Source organism: Sceloporus undulatus, chromosome 4 (assembly GCF_019175285.1).
Source record: "Sceloporus undulatus isolate JIND9_A2432 ecotype Alabama chromosome 4, SceUnd_v1.1, whole genome shotgun sequence".
NCBI lineage: Eukaryota > Metazoa > Chordata > Lepidosauria > Squamata > Phrynosomatidae > Sceloporus > Sceloporus undulatus.
Window position 1 is genome coordinate 181,403,118 of NC_056525.1, and position 13,674 is coordinate 181,416,791.

General features: G+C 38.8%; 1 protein-coding gene across 1 annotated transcript in view; it reads right to left on the reverse strand.

Moving 5' to 3' along the window:
* Positions 1-1,132: 1,132 nt before the first annotated feature.
* The window catches only part of ZNF407 (zinc finger protein 407), a 413,131-nt gene continuing 400,589 nt past the window's right edge, over positions 1,133-13,674 (reverse strand). The window contains 1 exon segment of the mRNA XM_042463139.1: positions 1,133-3,588. Coding sequence (XP_042319073.1) covers positions 2,231-3,588 — 1,358 coding nt within the window. The 3' untranslated portion in view covers positions 1,133-2,230.

The following is a 13,674-nucleotide window of genomic DNA, read 5'->3' on the forward strand; positions in this document are numbered from 1 at the left end:
CTGATAACAAACGGGAGTTGATCCTGTCACTGTTTGCTGAAGACAGTATTTAAGGGAAAGTGAGCAGCCTGTCACTTTTAAGAAGGATGAGCAAGTCAAGCCCAGCTAATTATGAATTTCAGTGTCATTTTTTGTTGAAATTTTATTCTTTCTCTATTTTTATTTTTTGGGGGCTGATCTGACATATCTAACCTAGAAAATAAAAACAACAACAAAAGCATCTGCCACCCTGAGAAGCACATGTTCTATGCAGCGGTCTGGGAAATGGATGTCATAGTAGCTAATGCTGGGAGAAACTACTTCACCTTGTCTCCTCCGTATGTGGCAATCTGAAAGATGGTTAATATGTATTCTGCCCAGTTGATCCCCTTTGTAGCATAGCAAATTAGAAAAGTATGCTTATTAAATCCTGCTCTTTCCTTTTTCATCTCTGCCATGCTACTAGCTAGCTAAACAGCCAGAGACACAAAGAGAGAATGCATAGACATGTTAGACAAGGGCTTTACAATGTGTGATTTACCAGCCATGTATGGTGGCCACCAAGGGTTTAATGTCTACTGTCACCTCTTTTTGCCTCTAACTGCAAAAACCAGTCAGTTGACAAGCACTTAGTAGCTCCAATATGTGGTTGGTGGATTGTGGCTGGGTCAGAGTTCAGAACATTTATTTTGAAAAGCTAATACTTTAATGTTACTGTTACTTTTTTTAAAAGGGTTACACATTACTCACTGCAATGTTGCTTAAGCAGTCCTATGTTACTTATATTTTTAAAAATTAAAAATAGAACGAAATCTTCCAAATCCCCCAATATGAATTCCTCTCTCCAGCATCAATGTTTTGGAAGTAATGGAGTATGTAAAACAATGTACATTTTACACCAAAATGTAATATTGTTACAGTTATTATTCATTATGTTATTTGCAAAAGGAATGTTGATATTCTGGTTTTAACAAACAGCTCATTGTAGCCAACATTATTACGTATAGCATGTTAATTCCAACATACTGCTTTCAAGTTCTGGTTTAGCTTATTGGGTAAAAATATGTGCAAACCTGTGATAAACTCAACTCACTGCTGAATTCATTGGGGCGTACCATGTTGGCCTAATATTTTTTAAAAATGATAACATACCTTTTCATTCTTTCATTTTATTGTAAACAACAACAACAAAACTCCATCCGTTTCATAGTTAACATTTCTTAGGTTAAAGAGAAATATTTAAATCACAAAACTGCCTATTTTCAATAGGACCTTACACTGAATAGTCAGAACCTATCCAGAAGTAGATAACAGAAAGAGATGCCAGGTCAATACTCTTCCACTTGTTAAGGTCAATGGCCAAATTTTATATGCACAAGATCTCAACTGTTTCCAAAAAAATTGATTCAAATAATGAACTACAGAATGGTATATATGTGAAGGGCTATTAAGGAAACCAAAACATGAATGAACATTTTCAGTGACAAAGTCATTTATATAAAATTAAATTGAAATTATAAGCATAAAGATCTTTCTGAAGCATAGGTTTTATTGTGTAAATACTTCACATAAGGTGTTAGTAACTGTTGATTACAGCAGGCTCTCCTTTAATGGTTGGAAAATGAAAAAAAAGCCTCATATGTTAAATGAAAGGCAAATGAAACATGTCAAAATTATTTCATTGGGAACACTGAGTTTTCAAAAGGAGTCATGGCTGGTCATTTGAGATGGTAAAACTAATGTGAATGTAAAATGCAAATTTAATCTAGGACTTGTCATTCCATCTCTCAGATAGGTTATACCAGTGCGTGAATATTTAGTTTGCTCTCCATATGCAAAGTCAAACAAGTCAAGTTTAACATAATTAATTTAAAAAAAAGGACAAAGTTAATGCTACAGAATCAGAATACAACAAACTGATGACAAACAAAATAAACCCCAAATAATCCATTCCAGTGAAAATAATTAAATTGATATGTGTGTTAGTGGCATCTATCCCCATTTTGATTTTATTTTGTAAACCTTTCAATATTTGTAACCAGGTCAAACTGTCATTCATGCAAAACAAAAAGATTTCCCTTTCCCAGCTGGTGATGCTAACTTCATAAAGAATGTGTTGAACACCAAGATAGATGGAGAAATGTCATTCAAGAATACTTTCCAAATTAAAAATCAAATATAGTGTCTTCAGGCACCCAGTGTTTAACACTGCCTGCTGTCAAATGTATTAGGTGGAGTTCTTTCATGTTCCTTATAGTTCATTGCTATCTCTTTGGCTTTGAATAATAGCTGTTTGTGAACCATCCTCTGTGTATATAACCATACTAGCTATGTGCTCATCATTTCCATTGGATGATACATTATTGGAATTTATATCTGGGCTGCCTTGCAAAATCTCTTGTGGCTCATTGGTCTCTATCACAGTATGTGAATATACTCCAGATTCGTCTTCTGTTTGTTGTGGTAACCCTGTTACAATGTAATGGGTTGCCCCATCAGAAAAATTGCTATTAGAATCTGGGAGCATTGCTTGAGCAATTTCCTCAGTGACAATGATCTGGGAAATTTGTCCATCAGACCCAACCAAGTCCACGTGTTCACTTTGGACGCTCAGGGTTTGACCACCAGCTTCTTGCATTATTATCTGAGATCCTTCTCTAGCCACCATATGTACAGTTCCTTCCTCATTCAAAATGACTTGAGTGACACCTTCCTTCATGAGCTGGTCTGCTGCAGCTGTGTCACACACAGCAAACTGGAGGACTCCTTCAACCATCTTCTTGAAGGCAACCTGACCTCTTTCCTGAGATGCAATTATCGTAGATGGGCGCACAAGTTGTGTTACTACTTCCATGGATTCTGTGTCTAATTCAGCTGATTGAACATCATGGAACACTTGTGTTTCCTGTGATGTGCTGTCATTAGAGGCAAGGTCTGCTTCTGGGTTTAATATTTGTGTTGCTTCTTTACAACTAAGCTGTTCCCTATCCAGGTGTTCTACTTTGTTCTCTCCATCACCAAGCTCTGTTACGGCACAAAGCAAGGCATCCAATGCTGAGGCAGACTCAGGCGGATGTACTCTGGTAACTACCGATGAATCTAACATTTCTTGTGTCATTATCTGTTGGACCATGATATTACTGGAGTCTGAAGCTGTCTCTATGGAAACAGCATCTTCCATATCGGATCCACCTAGAGGTCCTTCAACAACCACCACTTGTGTTTTCCCATCTGACAGCTGTTCTGTGAGTAATTGTTCTGGAATCATGCTGCTCACATGGGACCCATTTTGACTTGTAGTTATCACTTGTCCGTCTTCAGTAATATGAACAACCCTTGTCACTTGGCCAGCCATTGCCAGAGTCTGAAGCGTAGCTGCTGCTGTTTCCTCCACTGAGGCATCCATTACAAAATCACTGTCATATCCTTGAATAATGATGACTTGCTGAACTTGTTCAGTGGATTGTGGATGTTTCCTCCCACTATGAAGAACTTTATCAATTGCTGGAGAAATTTCTTCCAGAGCTGCTGTGGTAAAGGGGCTTGTGGTTTCCACAAATGTAGCTCCCTGGCCCTTCAGTCGACATTCATAGGACTTAGAAACTATGCCTGAAGAAAAAAGAAGAAAAAAAGATGGTTAAAATGTTGAAACAATTTTAAAAAATCATTATATTAACAGTTTAATAATGCAAGGATATCATACCTTATTTACACATTATTCTCAATTTAATTACAGATCTAAATAAATCCTATATTAGCCTTTGTAAACCAAATGTTCTCATTCACATGATGCAACAAAATATGGTTTATTATCAGGAAAATACAGCAGCCACACTGTCTCTACCAATGTACCACCACATCCCTATAATGAAGATTTCTGAAGGCTGTGTCTTTGCCAAGGCTCATTCCCTAGTAAATGCATTTAGTAAGTGACTGTATCCTAAATTACTTCTGCTTTGGAGCTGTTACTGGAAGGAGAGAGTTGGTGCATTTGTGTGGCAGATAGCACTCAAGAGTTTCCAAAGTTTGTTTTATTCTGAGGAGCAGAAAAACAAGGGTGTCTTAGCCACAAAGGAGGATGAGGAATCACATTCAATAAACTTGCAGGACATGACATTTATATGAAAATTTATATAAATGAAAATTCATGCTGCTTAATCATGCTTTAAATGGAGAACATTTTGAAATTCCTCCTGGGCCAAAGGCTGAAATGTAGGACAAGTCCTGGAAAAAAAGAACATCATCCTGAGAAAAAGGTAGACTGCTGATCGGGAGGTAGTATTTTTCTGAGGTCTATAAAAGATCAGGGGAATACGCTTGCCGGAAGAGGTAAGTTTTCAATGTCTTTTTGAAGGCATCCAGGGTAGAAATAAGTTGGAGCTCTTCCGGAAGATTATTCCAAACTGTTGGGGCCATAGCCGAGAATGTTCTTTGGTGAGTAGATGTTAACCTCACCTTGGGATGCTCAAGTAAGTTCTTCCCAGATGTTTGGAGAGCGCGGGGTGGATTATGTCGGGAGGGGCGTTCCCTCAAGCAACTCAGGCCCAAGCCAACATTTGTAACAATTTGGTAACTACTTGTACTACTGAACATACATAATGGACAACTATAAAACAGCCAGAAGTGTATAAGAATAGCACATATAGGTAAAGATTGTAGCTAGAGATTACCATACTCTCCATAATCTGACAGATGAAAACCTGGACACATGTAGCCCAGCATCATCATATTGTGGTAAAAATGGCAGACATTATTAATGAAGAATATACAAATTAGGAGAGGCTACAACCCTTTGCTTTTGCCTGAGCCTAGAGGGAGTTGATTATTCACTGATTTGATTAATATGTTCTCTCTAGGAATCTTTAGGTCCTCTTGCATGTTTCACCAGAGGTTGCAGTAGAGGACATAGAGATGCTTAGAGAGAACCCTTCTCCAGGCATTTGCAGGTCCTGCAACACAAATCTCTGGTCAACGTCCAGTGGATGTTGACCATGGAGTTGCACTGGAGGACTTAGAGTTTCTTAGAGAGGTGTTCCCTCAGGTAAAAAACTGGTGTGTTTTTATTTGTAGTTGTTCCACTTTCACAGAGGTTCTGCATTCCTAACCCCAGCAAATGTGGTGGGTCCACTGTTTAAACTGACATGACACAGCCTTAATTATTTTTTTTAAAAGTAAAAAGAACATTCACAATTTAAAATGTGCCCCCCTTGCCCAACAAATACAGCATGACGGATCAGGCAATAATTGATGAATTATACTTTGGCAAGAAAAATTTAGAAGGAAGCACACAATGTTGTCTACATCTTCCTATAACCATGCCTGTTTCTCACTCGTTGTGGGCATGAGCATATACCTTAGGCATCCAGTCTGGAGAGCGAGCAGAAAGGAGAAAATCAGCACAAAGGGTCAATTAAGAAAACAATCACAACCTATCCATGTTTCATAACAGAACCAATGTAATTAATTCTCTGGGGAGTCCAGCTTTGTTGACATGAAGCAAGATGAGCCATCCAATGATATGGCCTCAGATCAAAACAGTACCACAAATCCTATTTTTATGTACCCATCTGTCAAAATAATTCCAGAGATCAAAATCTTACAATGGACACATGCAATGTGGCATTGTGATATTCAGGAAGTAGACCAGAATGGAGTATGAAAGGAAGAAGATAAAGAAATACGTTCCTTCCCTTAGCTCCTGAGGTTGAATGCTGCATCTGTGAATTTATGCATCTTCAGTCTTTACTCGGCAATTGAATGGGAAGTCTCTTGGGAGATGAGTTATCCTGTAAATTCCTTGCAGCACTGATAATTATGCCATTCTGACTGCTTGCTTAATCTATTTGAATCCAGAGGTGAGTTAAGCCACTTCCTGACCATTAAAGTAAACTACATGGGTAAATACTGCTGTCACTAAAGGGGTGTGATGAAGCTTAACTACACCAACATCTTAACCTCGGCTCAGTGCAATCCCAGCTATTCCATCACAGTTCATAAATGCGATTGCAGGTCCATCTTTTGATTCAGCAATTTAATAACTTCGAGTGCTGTCAGTAGTGCTTTGAAAAATGGATCCTATAAAATGTAACAGCCTCAATCAGATTGTAAAAGATTCACCCACTGAAGATTCTTCCATTTCAACTATAATGAATTAATGTTGAGCTGTGTAGAAGTTCAAGTGTCAGTTAAACTAATGGGAATCTGTACTCTAAGTTTAAATTTTAACTGGACCAAAAATTTATTGGGAACATCAACTTCAATTTTAGTGATCTTCATGGTAAATGTAATATGTGGAATTGAATGGATTTCCTTTGTTTTGAAAGGGGGGAATCGGAGAGAGAGAAATATGCAATTTTAAAGGTGTGTTTTGAGGGTTAGTTATAAGCATAACATATTTTAAACTGACTAGTCAACACATTTATAGTATAGTAGTTATAAAAATCACTGTCCCATATGCAAATTAAAAGAAGTTATAATACTGAGGTCTTATTTAAAATATACTTGGAGCACTTGATGGGGAAGAGAATACAGAATATTTGCCATGCCAAATATAAAGGTAAAATGCAAAGCTATATTACTATTATAAAGCTGTACTTGCTGCTGATGGCCTGTCATTACAAAGTACAAATGAACAGAAATACATTCTCAACTGACAAAATACAATGATGCAAATGGAGGGGGGAATAACCCCCAAAGAGGTGTTTCATATCTCTGGATACTGTGATCACAGAATTGGTTACTTTCCAAGAATTCTGTATTTTCAACAGATCCTTTATTTATCAACTGATATGTTTAGTGATTCTTATTTCAAAAACTGAAAATGTCAAATATTTTGGAATATTAAATCCAAATTTGCACATTTTACCTGTTTGTAAAGGCCACCTACTCTGCAAAATAAAAGTGCTTTGTGGTTTGTTTGATGTGATTCATGAAAAGTACAAATGTGGTTTAACTCAGCTGTGTTTTTGAACCCTGGAACTGACTGCTTTCTGTAGTGTGTGTGTGTGTTGTTTTTTGCCGTCTTCATTTCCCTGTTCCCCACCTTCCCAGAATAAATACCTTATTCTTTTGTTAAGCTCACATTTAATTAAAATGTACAGGATTTGTGCAGTCAACTCGAATGAAACAAATAAAACAAGGGCCCCCTCTCTTGAAGGCATACGTTGTGAATGAAAAATGTCATTACAGTCTAAAAAATTTTGCAGTAAACAGGGCCTACAGAGGGAAGTTTCCCCTGTAATGACATCCATAAAATACACAAATGGCACTTTTAGTACCATCCTGAATATGGCATTTTCTGTGCTCTACACACAATCTAAATGGTTTGATCATAGAGCATAATACTCCATTGGGTTTATAGAACAATCAATGTTCCATAAAATGATGTATTTATCCAATAGTAGGCTCAGCAGTTACTGGTGTATGACATTGTAGGACACTGGCTTTGTACTGTTCAGCAGCACACATGCTGGCTGTAAAACTTATCTAACACTACTTCAACAACTTCATCTCATCTGTGTCAAGTAATTTGTTGAAGCCTCAGCCTGGCTTAAAAAAACTTGTAATAAAAATTCATAGAATTTTCAAGAGAATGAAAGCTGATGACAATAGAAAGGTCACATTGTGTCTCCACTAAAGGGGTCAAGGGTCATTTGCAGTTCTAAAACAGAAAGTAGATTTCATGCATCATGTAGCAGATAAAGAGAGCATTAAAAAGACTCAGTCTCCAAAAGTAATGCATAACGTGTCAGGAAAGTCTGAGCTAATGCAATATTGCATGCAAACCTCTGCTTTTGCTTTGCTGTTCCTTAACAGGCACACAAATTTGAGGAAAGCATAATGTGTTCATCAAAATGAAATCAAGGAAATAGACTCCTAAGTGGCAAATGATAAATGGATATTTTTTAAAAAAATATTCACTGACCTTGTCTATTCTTCTAAATAAATCTTATCCTGATATTTTATTGGCATGGGAATATGAAGCCATCAGAGAAATAATACCGTGTCCCTAGCCTACATTTTAGAAAATATTTATGAATGCTAGTGCTTTTAGTATAATATATGTATCAGCTGAAATAACAGTGATGATACTTTCCTATTCCCAGTGCTCCTTCTATATAGGGTCCCTTTATGCTTCACCAAAAAAGAAGAAAAGAATACACATATCACCCAAACAACAGCTCAAAGAGAACACTGATTTGCATAAAGTTTGAACATAGTGCAAATTTATAAATGATTATTATTATGTCAACTGATCCATCTATATTGAGGAAGACTGTAACCAGTGTACCTAACTGGTATCCCAAGAATGTGTGAGAACATGGAAAGGGGTAGCTTCTTCTCATATGGCTTGGCTTTCTGTCATATCTATTTGTCTGCCTATCTATCTATCAATGAATGACCAGGCATGACCTTTAAACAATCCCAGAAACCAAAGAACAAGGGCAGAATACTTCACACCAGATATGTACATAAAGGTAGCAGCAGAAACGTAGAGGGTTATGGATCCATCCTGAGCTAACTGTGAGAAGAGGCCAAACAAACCCAGTCTTACAATTTCCCTTCATTGCCTGCATTCACCCATGCAACTTCTTTATGCAGTTCTCATGTTTTATTCTGAACTTCAAAGGAGGTATCTAAGTGTTGAACACTATCCCTTAAATATGTTCAGTTTCTTGGATAGCTCCTTTAAATTTAGACCAAAACCAGACTGAATACAGTACATTGCTCCTCTGACACTGGATCCACAAGTCACCACTGATGAAAAAGGGCAATATGGGCAAAAAGATCTTAAGGACCTGCTCATAAATGTATTAGACCTTAAACTTTAAGATTTAAAAAGACTGTGCCTGATAGCAGTGCTGTGACATACTTGATTCTTGCAGTCAAAGGTAAAGACATGGAAAGTTTTCAGAATTTATTTTCTTGGTGGAATTAATTGTTCCATAATTGAGTAGCTTGCCCTCATGCTATACAGTATATACAGAACACAGACCACCACAGGAAAATATTTCAAGATCAGAACCAAAGTAAGAGCCATATGCCCACCCAATACTTGTATGCCCCAAAGAATATCAGGCCAACTTGAGTTACATTTGGATTTCATGAACAGTTTTTGCAGAACTGTCAGTGCTTGAGTAATATGTGGGCCAAGGCCTTGAAGAGAAGAGGGATGCATAGATGAGCATAATGGAGACAAACAAAACCCCCACATTCTGAATAAAAGTCAGTGTGTGCATGAACTGAGAGGAGCAATCGTCTGTGGATCTGGCACTGCATAATGAGTCCACTGCCTTGGTTCCTGGCCATAGGATGCTCAGGGTCAGCCAGTTCACCTGAATGCAGAATCAATCTGTCTACTATGTTTACTACATCTGTGGAGTTAAGCAGCACCCTTAACATATTTGCTAAAAACCTTTTCACTCTGCTTATGTCAGACTGTAAAGCATCACATACAATGATGTTACTATATAAATAATGTATGGTCTTAACAGCTACAAAAAACAATCAATAATTTAGAAGAGGCTATTGCACTCCCCAGGTGATCCAGCTAAGATTTTTTTTGTGGGGGGATCTTATGCTTAAGTTGCCTAGTTATCTTTTCTTGTTAGTGCGCTAAAAATTATTACTGTCATAACTTGCTACTCATATCTATGCTTCCTTTATAAATGCAAGTACGCTGCACTGTATTGTCATATCTTTCCAGAGCAAATTATAGGAAATAACAATTTGTCTTCATTGCAGACACTTTCTTATGTATGGTAGAAAACAAACCACTTTTCAACAACTGCACAGAGGCACCATTAAAATCAGATTTACAGTAAACAGAACCTGCAGCTGGGGTAAAACACTAACTGTTAGTATTTTAATTATCAGTGATGCTTTTGGAGGTCTAACATCTGCTCACAGCCAAATGACAGCAGCTGCTTGTGTACACTTAAAACAATGTGAATTTTGTCTATAAATATTAAAACATATTGTATGTTGTGTGTTCATTGCCTCTACACTCCTATTAAGCTAGTCATGTCTACAGGGCATTTAAAACTCTTTCTTTCTTGTGGCAAATTCACAAAGGCCTGACCCCTTCAAAAGAATGAGAGTCAAAGACAGCAAAAATTCTAGAGCCTGTAAATTGAAAATGTTTAGAGATAGTAGTAGAGGTCACTCCACTATCAAAATACTGCCACTAAAATGCTTGGAAAATATCAGCAATAAGTTCTGTTCATTGTGCTCTCAAGCAACTTCAAGGACAGGACTCTTCAGGGTACAAAGTCGAGGGTTGAACTGAGTAAGAATGTCAGAATTTTTAGCACATAAACTGCAGTCCATAACATCCATTATCAAAACTATTTATGGTTTGGTATTGATAGTCTACTTTACTGATTTTTAACACATTTATACTGACCCAAAGTGAGAACTTTAAAGTGATATCAGAATATTCAATTTGGATTCACTTAACAGAAGCTCTTTTCTTCATTAATTTCTGTTAAAATTCCTTGCTTATATGTTACTAAAATAACCAATTTTTGGCCATAACTTCCCATAGTGTTGTATCAGGTAATAGTAAAATCAGTTCAATATATATTTTGAAACCTATAAAATAAAAGAGCAGGATAAAACACATATCCTATCAAGGCTGGGTGGAATAGTAAAGTTCTAAGACCAAAGGCCTTATTGGTCACAGGAAAATATAGGTTCAGCCAGATTACACCTATGCTAAAATCTTTACATCGGCTGCCTATTAGCTTCCGCACACAGTACAAGGTGTTGGTCATTACCTATAAAGCCCTACATGGCTTGGGGTCCAGCTTACTTGAAGGAACACCTCCTCTCATATAATCCTTCCTGCACAATCAGGTCCTCTGGGAAGAACTTACTACAGTCAAGAAAAACTGGACTTGTGGTGACTTCCCAGAGGACCTTCTCAGTTGCCGCTTCTCTAGTGTAATTGAGAATTCCTGCTTTCCTTCCGTCATGGAAGTATTCACGGGGGAGTCTACAGAAGCCATTTTTTCAATAACGGAAGATCCCGTTATTAAAAAATGGCTTCTCCAAGGCTTCCCCGCAAATGCTTCAGTGATGGAAGAAAAGTGGGAAGCCTCAATTACATTTTAGAAGTGTGATGGATGATCCCACCTCCAGCATTTTTGCAACATTTGGGAACGTTTTGGCAGTGGTAAGTGCCTTGTCGAAAAGGTCCTTGGTGGAGTTCAGGAAACGGTGAGAGACATCAGAACATGATGCACCCTGGACAGAGCTAACAGCCTAGTGGTTTAGAAATGCTTGAGAGGCATTAGACTCCATTTCCTGCAAAGGAGGAGAGAAACCTTTGGCTGAGAAGCCATTTTCATTGGGTGAGGTTTCCCCCCCAGATTTGCAGCGTTATTATTCCTGAGTGGTGGGGCTTTGGTGAGTCATGGGGCAGAGCTAACAGCCTAGCTGTTTAGAACGCCTTCAGAGGTGTGCACCTAATGGCGTGCAAATTGTCATAGTCAGGGAAGACTCAGAGCACAGAGCAGAAAGAGACCTGAGAGCTGTGTTTGAGAGTTCTCTATTACTGTTCAACTGTTTTTCTTTAATGGGCTAAGTGGGTGTGTGTGTGTGGGGGTGCTTAGAGCAAGTGAGTCAGAGACTTGCAGGGGGAAGCCGAGAGTCCTGTTTCACTGACCACTTTAGAATACTCAATATGGACAGTGAGGGAGCTGCTGCAGTCATTGGCAACAGTTGTGGGATGTTTATCTTCTTGCGTTTGGATGTAGGTATCTTCATCTGTACCAAGTGCAAGTTGGTAGCCCTCTTGGAAGGGGTGGTCCAGCAGCTGGAGGCCTGGGTAGGGACAATTCAGCATATTAGGGAGCAAGAGATTTTCCTGGACAGCTATACTGATATTTGTTAGAAATCAAACTCAGCCAAAACAGTAAGGTCTAGCAAATTCCTTACTTGCCTGGAAGACAATTTCATTGTCCAAAAGGTGGAAGGGGCAATAAGGGGAAACAGCCATTTTAGATCTGATCCTAACCAACAAAGATAACCTGGTTAATGGGGTGCAAGTGGTGGGATCCTTAGGTGGGAGTGACCATGTTCTCTTGGAATTTGTTATACAGTGGAATGGAGAAGCCAGGCATAGTCAGACACACATTCTATATTTTAGGAGAGCTGATTTCAGTAAATTTAGGGAAATACTGAGAGTGATTCCATGGTCAGGAATAGTAAAAGAGAAGGGAGTTGAGGATGGATGGGAGTTTCTCAAATAGGAGATACTGAAGGCAGAATTTCAAACTGTTCCAATGAAGAGGGAAAAATGGGAGGTGTTTCAAGAAACCAGGATGGATGACTAATGAACTTTCAACTGAGCTAAGTTTTAAACGGAAAATCTATAAGAAATGGAAAAGGGGGGAAATAACCAAGGAGGAATTCAAGCAAATAGCCAGCACATGTAAGGTGAAAGTCAGAAAAGCAAAAGCACAGAATGAGCTCAGGCTTGCTAGAGAGGTTAAGAACAATAAAAAAAGGGCTTTTTTGGGTATGTCCGTAGCAAAAGGAAGAAGAAGGAAATGGTAGGGCCACTACGTGGAGAAAATGGTGAAATGTTCATAGGGGACAAAGAAAAGGCAGAATTACTCAACACTTTTTTGCCTCAGTCTTCTCAGAAAGGGAAAAGGATGCTCAACCTGAGGAAAATGGAGCAGAGAACAAAAATGCACAGAATAAGTAAGGAAGTATTATTATTATTATTAACCTTTATTTATGAAGCGCTGTAAATTTACACAGCGCTGTACATGCAATCTTTTAGTTAGACGGTTCCCTGCCCTCGGGCTTACAATCTAAAAAGACATGACACAGAAGGAGAAGGGAGTGGTGGCGGGAAAGGGTAAGAGGTCCAGCAGTTCCTCTCTACCTCCGAGGCCTGAACCAAGGCAGATGGACTGGAGGGAGGGCTTGGCTTCAAAATGGAAGGTTAATCTTCATCCAGGGAAAATACATACTCACAAGTAGGATAATGCATATACAATACATAGCAATACAGGAAATGGTTCGATAAACAGGCAACAAAAGAACATCAGATAGGAAGCGACAATTATGCAATGCCTGGGAAGGCTTCTCTGAACAGGAAGGTTTTCAACTCCGTTTTGAAGCTAGTTAAAGAAGTGATGGCTCTTGCTTGTGGGGAAGAAGGTTCCAGGAGTGAGGGCAGCAAGTGAAAAGGGGCGAATCCGGGATGGGGCAGAGGAAATCCTGGGCTGAGACAGGAACCCTTGACTACCAGAACGGAGGGCCCGAGTGGGAAGGTGAGGAGAAAGAAAGTCTGATAAGTAAGGAGGGGCCAGTCCATGGAGGGCTTTGAATGTCGACAGCAGGAGCTTATACTGAATGCGGAAAGGGAGAGGGAGCCAGTGAAGGGATGCCAACACAGGAGAGATGTGGTCAGAGCGGTGGGTGGAAGTGATAATGCGTGCAGCTGAATGCTGGACAGAGATTAAAGGACGGAGGTGAGAAAGAGGAAGCCCAGCCAGGAGGACGTTACAGTAATCCAGCCGTGAGATCACTAGGGCATGGACCAGGATCTTGGCAGTAGAGGCAGAGAGATATGGTCGGATTTTGGCAATATTGTACAAAAAGTACAGGAATACCTGGTTGATCTAAATGAATTTAAGTCTCCGGAACCAGATCAACTACATCTAAGGGTATTAAAAG